At 42.6% G+C, this 19,413-nt stretch overlaps 1 protein-coding gene across 1 annotated transcript in view; it reads right to left on the bottom strand.

Annotated features, from left to right (window-relative positions):
* Positions 1 to 773: 773 nt before the first annotated feature.
* Positions 774 to 19,413, bottom strand: part of LOC137431776 (sonic hedgehog protein-like) — a 30,154-nt gene continuing 11,514 nt past the window's right edge. The window contains exon 3 of the mRNA XM_068123474.1: positions 774 to 1,672. Within this exon, the coding sequence (XP_067979575.1) occupies positions 984 to 1,672 (689 nt within the window). The 3' untranslated portion in view covers positions 774 to 983. The remainder of the gene's footprint in view (positions 1,673 to 19,413) is intronic.

Raw genomic sequence — 19,413 nt, 5'->3', positions numbered from 1 at the left:
ATACAATGGACTACAAAATGTAAATGTTTCATGATATTTGTTATATTATATCACCTTTATCTATCAATATTGTTGAAATGAAGATCAAATAGCTGTATGTTGAAATATGTTGAAAAAGTCAAAACTTTACATGGGGTGTACTTACTTTTTCACGTGACTGTAGATGTGAACGTTACCCCAAAACTGCTTGCAAAACATGGCTGATAGAGAGATCTCAACCAAAAGGTTGGAATGGGCATCAGTAGTATGGAGGCCTGTGCTCTTCACAGAGTAATTGAAGTTGGAATTGTTCACCAATAATCAATTACAGTGTGTTTGATGGAGGAGAGAAAAAAAAATGGAATCTTACACTGGATAACAATGACAGTGAAGCATGGTAGAAGATCAGTATCAGTTTGGGGTCCTATCACAGCCAATGATGTTGCTGATCTGCAAAGAATTATTGGCAGCATGACTGCTGACAAGTAAGGGTCGATTCTGATTCATCATGAAATTCTGTCAAGCATACAACTCATGGGGTAGAAAGGAATTCTTCGTCTTCCAGCAAGATAATGATCGCAAGCATATAAATAATGTGGTGAAATAATATCTTGATGTTGAAGAGGTTGAAAGAACAGTGATACCAGTGCGTTGTCCAACTTATCCACTTTTCTGTTGTATTTTCTCTTCTGATCATCTATTGCACCCATAACACATTCACTACCTAATTGCAATTGCTCATTTTTTTGAATCACTTGTGTAATGTTTAGGAGTTTTCAATGTGTGTATGTGTGTATATATGTGTATCCATATGACCATCATACAGGTTAAGAAATGTGTCTCAGGCTTTACAGACTTCGCTTCATCTGTTATGATTCAAAGTAAAGGTCATTTGGGCCCAAAAGACAACTTGGCTGGTTCATAAAAATAATGATTATTCTTCTAATAATATTTAAGCTTTCAAAACAATTGGTACCTGTTTACATAGGCTCCCTGCACACTTTTTACGCACTTGCAGGGAGCGAGAATACACGGTTCTGCTCCAATGGGTGGAATACCTCGTCCCTAATGACAAAGCGTGCTACTGAATGTAGTAGTCGTGGATACCAGTGTATTCCCCCACCGTGTGCCGGACTGCCGGAGCACATGCCAAGGTTGTGCAGGAGTCGAAGTGGTGCGAAAGCCCAGTGTGCGACCTTGTGCATGTCCAGCATGGCATAGCAGGATGCTAGGACGCTGTCAACTACAATGGTACCATGAGCTGTTAGAGGGGCGTATGAGCCCCACTGTATTTCCGTGTGCACGCGTGCCACGCGGACCCCTCGCATCTCTCCATTCCCAGTCCCATTAACTATGAAGATAATGTCGCCTGGTATCACACCACTCGCAAACAGTGGATGCGCATCTTGGAAAAGACTTGAATTTTTGGCCACGAATACCAAATGTGATGCTGTTAGGTGTAGGCGCCTAAGGTATGGTGCTTCTGTGTCAATTACATGGAAGAGGCGCCTGATGGATGGTTCTTCATCAAGAAACAGCAGGAAATCACTGTAGACGATACCTCCATCGTGTCCAATGGCCAGCACCCGATCTCCAGGCTGTAGGTCCATCATGCGCTTGGAGACACCGGCCTCCGTTCGCACCATTGTCGAGCCAGCAAAGCAACCACCAGATTTGGCTGCAATTGAGTTTTCTGAGACACACCACATTCCAAGTTTGAAACACACACAGTTTATAGAAAAATAATTGGCAGCTTACAACCATGAGATTCATAAAGCTCTGTGCATGACGCATGATCAACGACAAAGTGCAACTTCAGAAAAAATGAAAATTAGCATCAATAGATCATGGAAATACAAGAATATTGATGGGATATAAAGGCAGTCCCCTGTTTACGAACACAGTGTGTTCTTGAAAATCTGTTCGTAAGCTGGATGTTTGGAAACCAGGAAAAAAATCCCTTTTATATACAGTAAATGTAACAAGTGATTAATTAGTTCCCAAACACGAATGAAACCCTATTTTTTTCAATTATTAAATTATTAAATTGACTTTTAAAATTAAAAAACGAATACATTAGAGTAAATCGAGCATGTGTAATGTAAGGGACGACGAGGGCAATGAGCTAGATGGGTTTATGGTTAAGCAGGGCAATAATCAATGTCTCTTGTGCCGGTAAGGAACTCCATGGAGAGAGTGGCATGTGAAATGGTGAAAGGGTGTTGGGGCGAAGCCCGTGTGAATGAAGTGTGACAAAAATCTTTCTAACTCACTGACTCACAGACATAAATGTTTAGTACTTTCTACGTGGGATGGAAAACTGAAATTTTGTGTAATGATGCAACTTGAAGCCGACATCCCAGGAAACAAAACAAAACTGTTAGAATTTTTTTTAAACAGCGGGTCACATGGTCAAACACAATGGAACATCACAATATTTTTCACAGGCACAATCGCTCCTAAATGTAGCGAGCGTGTCTCGGCCTTATGGTGGTACAATTAGAGAAGTGCCTGTGGGTTAGTGTCATTTATGGGCAATGTACCTTGAATGATAGGATGTCATAACCATTTATTGTTAACAGATTGTGTACAGTGGTAAGTGTTGCAGTTAATATTTAAATTAAAGTATTGCATGTTTACATTTACACTGGGACCTCTGTATCAGAGACCCTGGCTATAACGAATATTCAGAACATGTTTTTGTATGCCCAGGGATGCCGGGGAGTATGTCCAGGGCTGTATGCCCAGGGATGAAGACATTCAGCCATGTGAATGAAGCTTGCTTGGAGGGACGGGAGGTCCCCTTAGATCAGTCAAGGGAAGAGGTTCAGAGAGACAAAATGTGAGGTTATATTTTTTTAACAGATTTCTAAGGCTTATACATAATCAGTTTAGCCCTATCACTCAATGGTGAAGAATCACTTAAAAACTCTGATCCAGATCCGGTTCAGGAACTTCATCAAAATCTAAGCATTTCATTCTTGTCAGATACCCAACATCTGCACTAAATTTCGTCCGAATCCATCTGCAACTTTTTGAGATATACTGTTCCCAAACAACCAGACAGACAGACAAACAGACAAGAAGGCGTCCAGCGGTAGCCTGACAGGTACGACAAAAATCGAGGGAAACAATAATTGATTGATTAATTGTGTAATTAAGATAAATGAATAATATTCGTAAAATAATTAGTTTCTTTATTAATTGACTAATAGCATAACTAAACCACCATGGTTTCATTCCGAATCTGTAACTTTCTGAAAATGAATTTTTAAAGTAACGAATAAAAAAATGAAATAATTAATCAATTAATTCATAAATCAATAAATCAAAAAAACCTTTTACAGCCAAATCACTTGGTCAATGTCATGTCCAAATATCACAATCCGGGCTCAAAAGGTGCCTGAGATATTGCCCAGATGAGAAAGAAAATAAATAAGTACTTAATAAATTGCTAATAATTAAGTAATTAATTAACTAATTGATGAATCGAAAAATAAATAATACCCTTGTGGCCACAGCACTTGTTTACTATTGTGTCCAAATTTCAGCTTCAAAGGATGGCTGAGATATCATCCAGACAAACTGGAGAACCTTGACCTTTGACTTATATAGTCAAAGAACATTGACAGCTTCACTTTTGTGCTTCGGAATCCTCTGGTGAAGTTTGACGAAGATAGCTGAAAGCTTTCGCGAGTTATCGCACTCAAAGACAAATAAACAAACAAACAAACTAACAGGACAGACCGACATATGACAAAAAAAATTATTCAATTTTCGTCAAAACATACTAATAAAGACAGGGGTGAAAACATAACCTCCATCCACCTTTGGTGGCGGAGGTATTGAAAACAATGGTACATTTCTCCGTGAAGTCAAGCTGTTCATACACACACAACTTTAAGCTCCTTGATATCTCTCAGCACTACTTGCACGTGGAGATTGATGCACGAATTGTTATAACGTGTGGACAATACACCTGCGTTAACCTAGCCACACAAACTTATAGGCTAACAACCTTTAGCTTTAAGTTTTCCTGTTAAAAAGTACTTTAAGTGAATTGTTTGCTTAAACTTTGATTTCGTATTCAATTTGGTGGCATTGATCGATTGCTGTCGTGAACAAAATGGCAACATGCAATAATTGCTTTCCCTTGGAATCTCTCTTGAAAATAACACAGGATGTCATTCATACCGATCATGCAAGAACCAGATAAATGACATCACGTTTGGATAATGAATTCAGATTGGCTGCTGCCGACGAGGGAGACATACGTTGGGAATCCCCTGGCAATCTATGAACTTCCATTCCACAAAACTCACAGATTTTTCTCTGAGAAGGTTATGATGGGTTCATTTGATGTGGAGGATGCTTTGGTTCATACCTCAAATATAGAAGATGCTTCAGTGGGCAACCCATTGGACCATTGCGGTCATATGCAAATGAAGAGCAAGCCTAGTTAAGAGCTGTGCTTGTGTTTGATCAGGTGCACTGCTATGGCAGCAGTACATGTTACGTCCAGACGGGAGGTCCACGAATCCCATTTCCATTTCACAATAATCACGCTGGGTCCGCCACAGGGGAGCGCTACTCATGCACGTCTCGTGTTCACGCATTAAAGCGCAAGTTGGTGCTATGCAATGGCGACTACCCAATGATGTAGAATGACAAAAAGCAGAATTTCTAAATATATATTTCTTTAATATGGCAATATTGGGTGCAGATGTAGGGCATTGTAAGCTGTCTAGTCATGATCCTGTTCCCAAACAACCAGACAGACAAACAAACAGACAATAATGCGTCAGGCAATGAGGGATAATAATAATAATAAGGGAGCCTGGCAGGTATGACAAAAATCGAGAGAAACCAGCATTACGTCTAGGTCCCCCGTCAGTGAAGTGATGTGAGTAGACAAAGTGGAAGACGCAGAAAACATGGAAGAGTCGATAATATTTGCAAGTGGGTTGGAGACACACCCACACACCAGATTAGAAGTTAGTAGTTCGTTTATTTTTCAAGATATTTCGCTCACAAGGTTCAGACATATATATGGTGGCGCCCATCTTGGATTTTGACGTGGCGACCCAATTTTCAATAGGGTTCTTCCTTGTGCCTAGATACACCCACACACCAGATTAGAAGTTGGTACTTCGCTTATTTTTCAAGATATTCCACTCACAATGTTCAGACATACATGGCGGCGGCCATCTTGGATTTTGACGTGGCGACCCAATTTTCAATAGGGTTCTTCCTTATGCCTAGATACACCCACACACCAGATTAGAAGTTGGTATTTCGCTTATTTTCAAGATATTCCACTCACAAGGTTCAGACATACATGGCATCAGACATACATGGCGGCGGCCATCTTGGATTTTGACGTGGGTTGCACCCACACACCAAATTCGAATGCAGTCCTTCGCTTACGCACGCACACATGCACGTACACCCGCACGGACGGACACACGGACGGAGGGGAAAACCATCGTCCCCCTTTCGCTCCGCGGTGCGACGGGGGACAATAATTATGCCTCGGTCCCCCGTCGGTGAAGTGATGCGAGTTGACAAAGTGGAAGACGCAAGGCGGCCATCTTGGATTTTGACGTGGTGACCAAATTTTCAATAGCGTTCTCACTTATGCGTAGATACACCCACACACCAGATTAGAAGTTAGTAGTTCGTTTATTTTTCAAGATATTTCGATCACAAGGTTCAGACATATATATGGTGGCGGCCATCTTAGATTTTGACGTGGCGACCCAATTTTCAAAAGCTTTCTTTCGTATGTGTAGATACACCCACACACCAGACTAGAAGTTAGTAGTTCGTTTTTTTTTCAAGATATTTCGCTCACAAGGTTCAGACATATATATGGTGGCGGCCATCTTGGATTTTGACGTGGCGACCCAATTTTCAATAGCGTTCTTCCATATGCCCTAGATACACCCACACACCAGATTAGAAGTTGGTACTTCGCTTATTTTTCAAGATATTCCGCTCACAATGTTCAGACATACATGGCGTCAGACATACATGGCGGCGGCCGATTTTGACGTGGGTTTGCACCCACACACCAAATTAGAATTCGGTCCTTCGCTGATGCATGCACGCACGTACGCACACACACACGCCCGCACGCACGCACGTCCGCATGCACGCACGGACCGGAAAACCATAGTCCCCCTTTCGCTCCGCGGTGCGACGGGGGACATTCATAAGGGAGCCTGGCAAGTATGACAAAAATCGAGAGAAACAATAATTGATTGATTAATTGTGTAAATAAGACAAACGATTAATATTAGTAAAGTAATTAATTTCTTTATCAATTGGCTAATAGCATAACTAAACCACCACGGTTTCATTCCGAATCTGTAACTTTAAAAAAAAAAAATTTATGAAGTAATTTATCGAAAAATGAAATGAATAATCAATAAATCAAAAAAACCTTCTACAGCCAAATCACTTGGTGCCTGTCATGTCCAAATATCAGCTTCCGGGCTCAAAAGTTGCCGAGATATTGCCCAGATGAGAAAGAAAATAAATAAGTACTTAATAAATCGCTAATAATTAAGTAATTAATCAACTAATTGATTAATCGAAAAACAAATAATACCCTTGTGGCCAAAACACTTGTTCACTATTGTGTCCAAATTTCAGCTTCAAAGGATGGCTGAGATATCGTCCAGACAAACTAGAGAACCTTGACCTTTGACCTATATAGTCAAAAAACATTGACAGAATCACTTTTGTGCTTCGGAATCCTCTGGAGAAGTTTGACGAAGATAACTGAAAGCTTTCGCGAGTTATCGCACTCAAAGACAAATAAACAAACAAACAAACAGGACAGACCGACAAATGACAAAAAATTTTAATTTTCGTCAAAACATACCAACAAAGACAGGGGTGAAAACATAACCTCCATCCACCTTTGGTGGCAGAGGTATTGTCGGCCAAACGATATAAACTGTCGTCTTGGTGCTCTACAGGCAGATGTTACACCACAATGTGCTCCGTCTCTCAGATGGACATTAAGCTGGGGACCAATCGAATATCGCTAGTAGAGTAGTGGGTGGACAATAAAGATCCCAAATCATCTTTTGATGAAGAATAGTTGAGTTTTTGCCAGAACTCTGATTAAAACAAGCGTTACGCCTAGGTCCCCCGTCAGGGAAGTGATGTGAGTTGACAAAGTGGAACACGCAGAAAACATGCTATGTATATGATATTTCGCTCACAACGGTCAGACATACATGGAGGGGCCATCTTGGATTTTGACGTGGCGACCCAATTTTCAATAGCGTTCTTCCTTATGCCTAGATACACCCACACACCAGAAGGTACTTCGCTTATTTTTCAAGATATTTCGCTCACAAGGTTCAGACATATATATGGTGGCGGCCGTCCTGGATTTTGACGTGGCGACCCACTTTACAATAGCGGTCCTCCTTATGCTGAGATACACCCACACACCAAATTAGAAGTTGGTACTTCGCTTATCTTTCAAGATATTCTTCTCACAAGATTCAGACATACATGGCGGCGGCCATCTTGGATTTTGACGTGGCGACCCAATTTTAAACAGCGTTCTTCCGTGTGCCTAGATACACCCACACACCAGATTAGAAGTTGGTACTTCGCTTATTTTTCGAGATATTTCGCTCACAAGGTTCAGACATATATATGGTGGCGGCCATCTTGGATTTTGACGTGGCGACGCAATTTTCAATAGCGTTCTTCCTTATGGCGAGGTACACCCACACACCAAATTAGAAGTTAGTACTTCGCTTATTTTTCAAGATATTCATCTCACAAGGTTCGGACATACATGGCGGCGGCCATCTTGGATTTTGACGTGGCGACCCAATTTTCAATAGCGTTCGTCCTTATGCCGAGATACACCCACACACCAGATTAGAAGTTGGTACTTCATTTATTTTTAAAGATATTCATCTCACAAGGTTCAGACATACATGGCGGTGGTCATCTTGGATTTTGACGTGGCGACGCAATTTTCAAAAGCGTTCTTCCTTATGCCTAGATACACCCACACACCAGATTAGAAGTTGGTACTTCGCTTATTTTTCAAGATATGCAGGTTACAATGTTCAGACATACATGGCATCAGACATACATGGCGGCGGCAATCTTGAATTTTGACGTGGCGACCCAATTTTAAACAGCGTTCTTGCTTGTGCCGAGATACACCCACACACTAGAACCCTCCCATCTACTTTCTCAACAATCCTCTCCAAGAAGTTCTGTCGCTCAAGCTTTTGGGTCTCACTGTCTGCCATGATCTTTATTGGGAAAACCACATTTCCAAGCTGGCCTCCAAAGCCAGTCGCCGACTGGGCATCCTCCGTCATGCGAAGTCCTTCCTCGGCACACCTGAGCTCCTCACCACATACAAGGCTTTCATCCGCAGCTCAATGGAATACTGTTCTCCCCTATGGGCCGGTGCTCCTGCCTCACACCTAGCTCGGCTTCACGCTGTTGAAACCAAAGCTTTCAGAATTATTGGAATCTCCCGCGATGAAGCTATCTCTGAGGGCCTCTCACTCACTCACCGCAGGCAGGTAGGTGGTCTTTCTGTCTTCTTCCGACTCCTCTCCGGCCTTGCACCCCCAGCTCTCTCTGTGCTCTGTCCCCCAAATATTCCTACAGGTCGCACAAGATCTGCCAGCAACCCTCTGATGGTTAAACTGCCGAAATCTCTGCTGTCTGCTCACCTTCACTCTTTCATTCCTCTTTTCTCCCACCTCTGGAACAAACTCCCACACTCCCTTCAATCCCACTCCTCCCTCCAGGTCTTTAAAACAGCTGTTCACCGCCATCTCTTATCTTCCCCCATCCAAAACCTTGATCTTTTCTACCCCCGCGAATTCACCCCAGATCCACCTTGTTTGAAATTCCAACTTCTTTCCTGGAATTCCTGGCAGTGTCCATATGTTTTATACCTCTCCCACTCCCCCCCCTTCCCATGCCCCCCCTTCCCATGCCCCCCCCCCAAAAGCCCTCTCCCTCTCACAGATCTCTCGATGTCTCCATGTCTCTCGGTCCCTGCTCTCAAATATTGTGTTTGTGTCCTTCCCCCTCTCTCCCCATCTTGTCTACCGCTCCCGATGTTGTATGTTTTATGTGTCGGTTTGTCTTTCTGTGTGATTAATGTTCGCTCTTTCACGAGCCTCGATCTTGTATACAAAAAAAACAAACAAAAAAAAACAAAAAAAAAAACACGAGATTAGAAGTTGGTACTTCACTTATTTTTCAAGATATTTCGCTCACAAGGTTCAGACATATATATGGTGGCGGCCATCTTGGATTTTGACGTGGCGACCCAATTTTCAATAGCGTTCTTCCTTATGCCGAGATACACCCACACACCAAATTAGAAGTTGGTACTTCGCTTATTTTTCAAGATATTCATCTCACAAGTTTCAGACATACATGGCGGCGGCCATCTTGGCTTTTGACGTGGCGACCCGATTTTAAACAGCGTTCTTCCTTGTGCCTAGATACACCGACACACCAGATTAGACGTTGGTACTTCGCTTATTTTTCGAGATATTTCACTCACAAATTTCAGACATATATATGGTGGCGGCCATCTTGGATTTTTACGTGGTGACCCAATTTTCAATAGCGTTCGTCCTTATGCCGAGATACACCCACACACCAAATTAGAAGTTGGTACTTCGCTTATTTTTCAAGATATTCATCTCACAAGGTTCAGACATACATGGCGGCGGCCATCTTGGATTTTGACGTGGCGACCCAATTTTCAATAGCGTTCTTCCTTGTGCCTAGATACACCCACACACCAGATTGCACCCGCACGCATGCACGCCCGCACGCACGCACGGACGGACGGACGGACGGACGGACGGACACACGGACGGAGGGGAAAGCCACAGTCCCCCTTTCACTCCGCTGAGCGACGGGGGACAATAAATGTTGCTGTCCTCATGGACTTGCTGGTAAGGCAAACACAAACCACCCAGCATAATCATTTCGACAAAATGGCTTGTTTTGAAATGTTCTACTGAAATAACAAATACAAAAAAAATTCCAATAAAAAACACCCAGCATAATGATTTCACCCCTGTCTTTTATAATACATATAATATACATACATATATATATATATGTAAATAAAAATGCAGCCTTAGGTCCCATTGGGACGAAGAGGATAAGTAGTAGTGGTATAAATATATATGTATGTATATATATATATATATATATATATATATATATATATATTGTTACGAATTTGAGAAAGTGTAAAGAATGTGAGAATTATGGTTTTGTTGTGTGTAACTGACCCTCGTAATGTAAAGAAAGGTCGAAGCTCGTCCTCTTAGTTAATTCCATAAACCTACACACAGGACACCATATATCCTTTTAAATAGTTAGTCCGTTATTCTATGTAGGCTAAGGATGTGTTTCCCAATAGTTTGACTCTTCATTGCACCGAATTAAATAAGAGTAGGCCCCTCCGACGCCCCATGGCAGCTTCCAAGTGCCAGGTTTGCCAGGTTTGCTGCAATTGACTCTTTAGGCACTTTGCTGCATTTTCATCTGCCGTCCACTTTGCTGCATTTGACTCCATTACGCACGAGGTAATGACGAAGAAGAAAGGCGGGTCTCCACCTCGTCATAGAGGGGAGGAGTAAGTCGGCCCCGCTCATCCAACCCAGAACGAGGGGTTTGGCTTGAGAGGGCGGAGAGAGAACACTTGGGGGAGGTTCGCAAAGGTTGAAGGGCGGGGCCTATATAACCCGCAGCGCGACGCTCCCCAGGGCAGATGAGCTTTTTGGAGAAGATTGAGGTCTGAAGAAGATTGAGAGAGAGGTGCGGCAGATGCGCGATCCAGCTAAGGCAGCAAAGAGAGAACGAGACGTGAGGGGGTGCTGATACTGCAGCAATACGCCGAGACCCTCTAGGCCCTATTGCCGGCTGTGGAGACGCGGAGCTGCCAGCTGCTGTTCGCTTCGAGCACGGAACGTGGACCTCGACGGTGTGGAATTGCCCGGACCTTCCTGCCCTGCCATCGGCTTGGACCTTCTCCTCCCTCCAGTGATTCCTGCCATCATTTCCCCCGTGTAAGTGTGCCCGTTTGTCCGTCTTTCATGTTGTCTTGGGGTATTAATTAAGACTGCCAGATATATAAGCTAATCATTGCCCTATGTCTCCTGCTCCTTCAATTGCCTTATAAATCATCTTTCTTTTCCTTTCTGCTTAGTGTGTATAAATAGTAATAAATCTTGTTATTCCCGACTTTGTCTTTACTTCTTCATGCTCTTTCGGTCGCTTTAGACGTTTCCATATTGAGTGCACGTGGCGCGATTCGGCCAACGTTTGAGAATCGGGTTAGTCTTTGGTAATGGCTCGAACATCAGGTTGCGAAAAACCGCTCGGCAACTAACTAGACCATCCAAACCGGGGTTCGAGCGGTACTTGTCTCCCTAGTCTGCGGAGGGAAGGATAAAGGTATTCGGGATAAACCCTGGGCCCATAACCCTGATCCGTTCCATCCCGCGGGATAGCGTTACAAGTGCCAGGACCGGGGAGACAGCCAGCTTAACAGGACAAGGGGCTAATCACCCCTTGCTAACGGGAGAGCCGTCCCCCGTATCCGTAACAATATATATATACATATACAGTCACGTGAAAAAGTAAGTACACCCCATGTAAAGTTTTCACTTTTTCAACATATTTCAACATACAGCTCTTTGATCTTCATTTCAACAATATTGATAGATAAAGGTGATATAATATAACAAATATCATGAAACATTTACATTTTGTAGTCCATTGTATAATTTAAATGAACATAAATGCAAATTTCGCATGTGGAATAAGTAAGTACACCCTGACATTTATCACTACTTCAAATACCTAAAATTAGAATCAGGTGCACCAGCTCAGGTGCAAATGATTAGAACATCGTCAGAGAAGATCTTGGAGGAACCTGTCTTATTTACACCTCAGACATTTAGTTTGGTTTGCTCTTTGTGGTTGAAGTGTGCGGCGTCACCATGCCAAGATCAAAAGAGCTCTCTGAGGCCTTCAGAAAGAAGATTATAGATGCCTACGAGGCTGGGAAGGGATTTAAAAAGATCTACAAACAATTTGAAATCAATCATTCGACTGTCCGGAAGATCATCTACAAGTGGAGAAGATTCCAAACAACTGCCAACTTGTTCAGGCCAGGCCGCCCCAGCAAGTTCAGCCCGAGGGCAGACCGCAAGATGCTGAAAGAAGTCTCTAAGGACCCCAGAATGTCATCACGGGACCTACAGGTCGCTCATGCCACTGCTGATGTCAAAGTGCACAAGTCTACCATTAGCAAGAGGCTGCACAAATTTGATCCACATGGGAGGTGTGCCAGGAGGAAACCTTTGCTGTCCAGAAAGAACATCAGGGCAAGACTAAAGTTTGCCAATTAACACCGAGGCAAAGACCAGCACTTCTGGAACAATGTGCTCTCGACAGATGAGTCAAAGGTAGAGCTATTTGGCCACAGTACCAGAAGACATGTTTGGCAAAAACCAAAGACAGCATTTGACCACAAGAACCTGATACCAACTGTAAAGCATGGTGGTGGAAATATTATGGTTTGGGGCAGCTTTGCTGCATCAGGGCCTGGACAGCTCACCATCATAGAATCCACGATGAATTCTTCATTGTACCAGAGGGTGCTTGAGGATAATGTGAGGCCATCTGTCGGAAAGTTGAAGCTCAACCGAAGGTGGACCTTGCAACATGACAATGACCATAAACATACCAGTAAATCCACCAAAGAATGGCTGAAAAGAAAGAAATGGAGTGTTCTGGAATGGCCAAGTCAAAGCCCAGATCTAAATCCCATCGAGATGTCATGGGGGGATTTGAAACGAGCTGTGCATGCAAGAAACCCCTCAAACATCGCACAGCTGAAAGAATTCTGCATGGAGTGGGCAAAAATTTCTCCCAGTCTATGTCAGAGACTGGTAGACAGTTATAAGAAACGCCTACTTGAGGTTGTTTCTGCCAAAGGGGGCAACACCACCTATTAGAGCCAAGGGTGTACTTACTTTTTCCACATGCGAAATTTGCATTTATGTTTATTTAAATTATACAATGGACTACAAAATGTAAATGTTTCATGATATTTGTTATATTATATCACCTTTATCTATCAATATTGTTGAAATGAAGATCAAATCGCTGTATGTTGAAATATGTTGAAAAAGTCAAAACTTTACATGGGGTGTACTTACTTTTTCACGTGACTGTATGTGAGTATGTATGTATGTATATATGTTTGTATGTGATTTAACAAGTATATGTGCATGATGTTTACATGATGTGCAGTGTATTGTGCAGTGCAGTGCATACAGTGCATACTGCATGATGTGCAGTATATTACCTACGAGTAATTTTTAAAAAATGAAATCCAAAATGATGCGACGATGGTATGCCAAAAAGTATGTAATTAATGTTACAATAAATTATCTTGTACAAGCATCTTTCTTTGAATAATGATGGGTCCCTGTCCATCCCTGCATCCATTTGCAATTAGTGTGTCTGACAATTGTTTCCAAACACACACACACACACACACACACAAACACACACACACACTCAATCTTTGTGTATCTATTACAAAATCGGACTCCAGTTAGAAGCTATCGGGGACACACTGAAGATCTTAAAAAGAGACCTCGGAACAAAACTTTGAGAACAACAAAACTTCCACAGCTAGGTTCATGAATCGTGATCCCTTATACAAACAGAGGTGGATACTTCGAGCCCTGGGAGGACTCCATTCCACCTCCTAAAACCCACACATGGATATGGAGATAACAACCAACGACACACACACACACACACACACACCTTGTTAAGGCCATTTTCCCCGTTAGAGCGGGGGTTAGCCTTGCGGGCCCCATGACAATTCTGGTTCCCTGTTTGAGGCAATGTTTTTTTTATGGCCGGATGCCCTTCCTGACGCCAACCCTCAGTCACCTCTTACGATGCGCAGGGATACGGTGTACCTATTCTAAATCGGGGTACACACCGTGATCATTCATCCCAGCAAGTAGGTACTCAATTTGCCGACCTCGGAAGGACGACAGGCTGAGTCAACCGCCCTGGCGTTAATTCAGTGATCGACTGGGATTCGAACCCAGGATCCTAGGATCCCAAGCCGGCACCCTAACCACTAAGCCAACACCAGGCTCATTTCTTCAAGAAGGGATATCATATTATTGTAGCTGCTCAACATTCGATATCATTAACAACAGAGCCAGTTTGAGTTATCATCAATAGCAATGGTACCTGCCCTGTGGGCGGGGCTTCAATTGGGAAGCCCAAATGAAAAGGCAAAATGTCAGAAATTGAAGGCTTTTTTTTATTTTAAACGATTCATATCAACATCCGTTGAATCATATCACACGCAAATCATCAAAATCTAAACAGTACATGGCGCCCATTTTGAAAAAGATTGAATTCTGCAAAACGGAAGCGGCCGCCACAGGTCTTTCTCAGTCGCACGTCTATGTGTGAAGAGTGCGCGCCGAATCTGTAACACGGAAGCGGCCGCTACACCTGTTTCTCAGTCGCTTTGCACACGCTGCCATGTTACCTCGGAGCCACACGTTTATATAGGAAGAGTTTGTCAGGAGTCGATCTACTCTCTCCTGGTACGTAGAATAAACAGTATTTATAGAATTTCAACAAAAGCCACATCACTGTTCATATCGGTAAATATTATTCCATCGTGTTTGGAAAAACTGGAAAATTGGAAAAATTGGAAAAACAATATAGCCTATTTTACTCCAGGGGGTCCCAGAATTACCCACCCAAAATATCGTTGCAATCGGTTTCGTCGTTTTTGCGGTACCTTCGAAGGGACAGACGGACATTTGGTGAATTATCGTAAGATGGGAGGCTTTGACCCGTTCTGAGCAGAGTAAGGCTGCACCGGCCGACTTTTATTTACAGATAGTTTCCTTCATGCACATTTTCCGACGGTTTTGTGATTTTTCCTGGGATGTTGGCTTTGAGTTTAATCAGTACATGAAATTTCAGCTTTCTAGCCCACCCATAAACGACTAAACATTTGTGTGAGTGAGTGAGTGAGTGAGTGAGGGAGTCAGTGACTGAGGGTGTGATAGAAAGAGCTTTAAGTATTACATATAAAGCTCTTTCTAACAACACCACTCATGGCCCATTATCCATCACGGTCTCGCGTTCAGTTCTGCAGCACCCATCTGGGTAATACGTGGAAGTCGGCATTTGAAGGAGATTAAGATATGCTGATTACAAGTCTGCAGTTCCACACTAGATATTCCATGGCAAAACATATTTATTTACCCAAATCTAAGGTCTCTCTTTTGAAAGTCGTGCCAACTTTTGCAGTGCGGCCAGCCAATCAGTATCGTTTGAACCGTCCGTGGATGAATATATGGTACTATTTTTGTCCACATGAAACAAGATGGCTCCATGGGAGGACTGGCTCAGGTGAAAAGTTGAGAAAAAATATGATGTTTGATCCATGTGTGTCCCAAAAATGCTGGAAATGTGATCCCACTCTAAGAGCACAGTTGGAGCCAATTAAAGGAAGATGTATTTTATGTATTTTGAGAAAAAAAAAAGAGAAATAAAAAGAAATAAAGAGAAGTTTGTTATACTTTTTTATTTAGTACCACGTTGTAAGGTCTGGTAGGATGGCCGAGAGATATTCGTCAAAGCTGTCTAATCTGGGCCCACGGATGGACATTAAACTGGGTATCCGTTCTGTTCGCATTATTTCCAACCGTTGGTCCGATTGACACAAAATGTTACCATCGGAGCACCTCCGCCTGTATAATTTATTTATTTATAGTTATGACGTCATATGGCACGTGATAAAGACGCCATCTTGGAAAAAAGTTGCACCGATATAACTCCCAAACTGCTCAATGGAAAAAGTTGAAAGAAGGCTCATTTTCAAGTACTCACCATGGGGAATAAGATATGATGATGATGATGATGATGTCATCGGTGTCTTCATTATGACGTCATAATTCGACAAGTACAACGCTTGATCTGATCAGTATGAATTTTTTTTTTTCTCTGCAACTGTTATTCTGATGTACACAAAATTGTCACCATTGAAGTGTCTCCTCTTGTAGAATATTTTAATGATAATTATGATGTAATAGGTCACGTAGTACAGGGGCCAACTTGGAAAAACTGAAAAACATTACACCTCTATATCTCCAAAACCGCTCCATAGAAAAATTGAAACCTGGCTCATTGTAAAGAACTCCGTATGGGGAATAGGTGTTGTTAACGATGACGTCATTGATGTCATAATTATGACATCATAATTTGACAGGGACAACGCTTAGTCTGATCAGTTTGAAATTTATCGAGCGTGATCTATGCAACAATTATATTAGAGAATATAAATTTATGATGTAATCGCTCATGTCGTCTGGCAGCCATATTGGATCTCACTATCTGCCATGATCTTTCTTGGGAAAACCACATTTCCAAGCTGGCCTCAAAAGTCAGTAGCCGACTGGGCATCCTCCGTCGTGTGAAGTCCTTCCTTGGCACACCTGAGCTCCTCACCACATAAAAGGCTTTCATCCGCAGCTCAATGGAATACTGTTTCCCCCTCTGGGCCGGTGGTCCTGCCTCACACCTAGCTCGGCTTGACGCTGTTGAAGCCAAAGCTTTCAGAATCATTGGAATCTCCTGCGATGAAGCTAACTCCGAGGGCCTTTCACTCACTCACCGCAGGCAGGTTGGTGGTCTTTCTGTCTTCTACCGACTCCTCTCCGGCCTTGCACCCCCAGTTCTCTCTGTGCTCTGTCCCCCAAATATTCCTACAGGTCGCACAAGATCTGCCAGCAACCCTCATGGTTAAACTGCCAAAATCTAGGCTCTCTGCTCACCTTCACTCTTTCATTCCCCTTTTCTCCCGCCTCTGGAACAAACTCCCCCACTCCCTTCAATCCCACTCCTCCCTCCAGGTCTTTAAAACAGCTGTTCACCACCATCTCTTATCTTACCCCATCCAAAACCTTGATCTTTTCTACCCCCGCTAATTCACCCCAGATACACTTTTTCGAAATTCCAACTTCTTTCCTGGAAGTCCTTGCAGTGTCCATATGTTTTATACCTCTCCCACCTCCCCCCAAGCCCTCTCCCCCCCACCCCCCACAGTTCTCTCGATGTCCCTGCTCTCAAATGTTGTGTTTGTGTCCTTCCCCCTCTCTCCCCATCTTGTCAACCGCTCCCCTTATTTTGTGTTTTATGTGTCGGTTTGTGTCGGTTTGACTTTTTGTGTGATTAATGTTAGCTCTTTCACGAGCTTCGATGTTGTATACAAAAAAAAAAAAAAAAACGTTCAAAACCAGAAGAGTTGGCTTGTACCAAGTTGACTGCGCAGGGTAAGTAGTCGAAGAATCCCATGTAGTTTGTTTAGTTGGTTTCTTTCTTGGAATTGCCAAAATAAGATGAAGCTTTGGGGCCGGATAAACATCTGAGAATATTGAACATAAGCATGATGTTAACTTACTGTGTCTAACATGTTCTCATTGACATCACTTACTGACGATGTTCTCATTGTGACGATGTAGTGTTCACGGTAGTGTTTGACGTGACGGTGTGAACGTAATTTCGAAATATTTTTCGTTTCGTAATCCTTTACTGAACGTTTAATGTTTCATGAACGTTTAATGTTTAATGAACATTTAATGCCCTTCGGTGTCCGGGGCCGCACGCGCGCTACACTGGACGGGCCAGCGTGTACCTTGCCCTTCGCCGTCAGGCTCGGGTAAACCACTGAGCCCCATCCGTGATGGGGACTGGGGCTTGAGACAGTGTCCTTCATTAAAAGTATAATAAACGCTGTCTCCATCGATTTTGCCAAGGCCGTAACAGCCGTAACGTTTAATCTCTACATGAGAGAATTCCACATAGCTATTTCAGCGGTGAATACGCTAACAGATCGCTGTCTCCATCGATCTTGCCAAGGCCGTAACAGCTATCGGCTCAAAATCCTTTTAACTGTTGATTTGGTACAGTTACACGTATCGGGAATTTGGTACACGTATCGGGAGTACATATGACATAGCGATTGTGAACACTGTTATCGATCACGATTCACGATCATCACGATCATATTTATAGTGTATCGATCACGATTCACGATCACGATAATCACGATCATAGTGTATCGATCACGATTTGAAACACGATGGAATAATATTTACCGATATGAACAGTGATGTGGCTTTTATTGAAATTCTAAAGATACTGTTTAGATTTTGATGATTTGCGTGTGATATGATTCAACGGATGTTTATATGAATCGTTTAAAGTAAAAAAAACCTTCAATTTCTGATATTTTGCCTTTTCATTTGGGTTTCCCAATTGGAGCCCCGCCCATAGGGCGGGTACCGTTGCTAGTTTCCTTAAATTTGAGGAAGTCCCTTAAGGAATTTTTCCAAACTGAAGCACCCCCGACCCCCAAGAAGAACTCTTGTATCCGCCCTCTAGCTCATCGCCGTCCCATTGCCACCATTAAACAGGAAATCATTTCCCCTTTCCAGCAATATCACACAAGTGAATCCTCGGTCAATGGGCCTGGGCTCACAATTGCCAAAGTTGTGACCCCAAGAGCCAATGATCCCTCACTCTGGACCCCTGAATCACCTTATAAATTTGAAATTCCTCTTTCCAACGCTATTAAGCATAAATGCGAGGATTATTGGTCAATAACGGGTGAAACAGGATTAGATTGTGGCTTGGACTTGTGAACCACCGTGACCCACGTAAGGGGTTTCAGGGACCTTTTTAACCACTTTTGCCATAGAATATCGAGTGTGGAAATGCAGATTCATAATCAGCGCAAATTCAACCCCTAGAAACACCCACTTCCAGGTATTACCCAGATGAATGGCACGTAATTCAATTTCTAGACGTTTTTCTGGCTGATGGAGACATGGCCTATCACGGACTCACTCACTCACTTATTGACATAAATGTTTAGTACTTTCTAGTATACTTACAGTCACGTGAAAAAGTAAGTACACCCCATGTAAAGTTTTGACTTTTTCAACATATTTCAACATACAGCTATTTGATCTTCATTTCAACAATATTGATAAATAAAGGTGATATAATATAACAAATATCATGAAACATTTACATTTTGTAGTCCATTGTATAATTTAAATAAACATAAATGCAAATTTCGCATGTGGAAAAAGTAAGTACACCCCTACATTTATCACCACTTCAAATACCTAAAATTAGAATCAGGTGCATCAGGTCAGGTGCAAATGATTAGAACATCGTTAGAGAGGGTTTTGGAGGAACCTGTCTTATTTAAACCTCAGACATTTAGTTTGGTTTGCTCTTTGTTGTTGAAGTGTGCGGCATCACCATGCC

This window comes from Myxine glutinosa, chromosome 7 (genome assembly GCF_964187855.1).
Source record: "Myxine glutinosa chromosome 7, kmMyxGlut1.1, whole genome shotgun sequence".
In the NCBI taxonomy this organism is placed as follows: Eukaryota; Metazoa; Chordata; class Myxini; order Myxiniformes; family Myxinidae; genus Myxine; species Myxine glutinosa.
The sequence above is the reverse complement of the archived record's forward strand: the minus strand, read 5'-3'. Positions and strand labels throughout refer to the sequence as shown.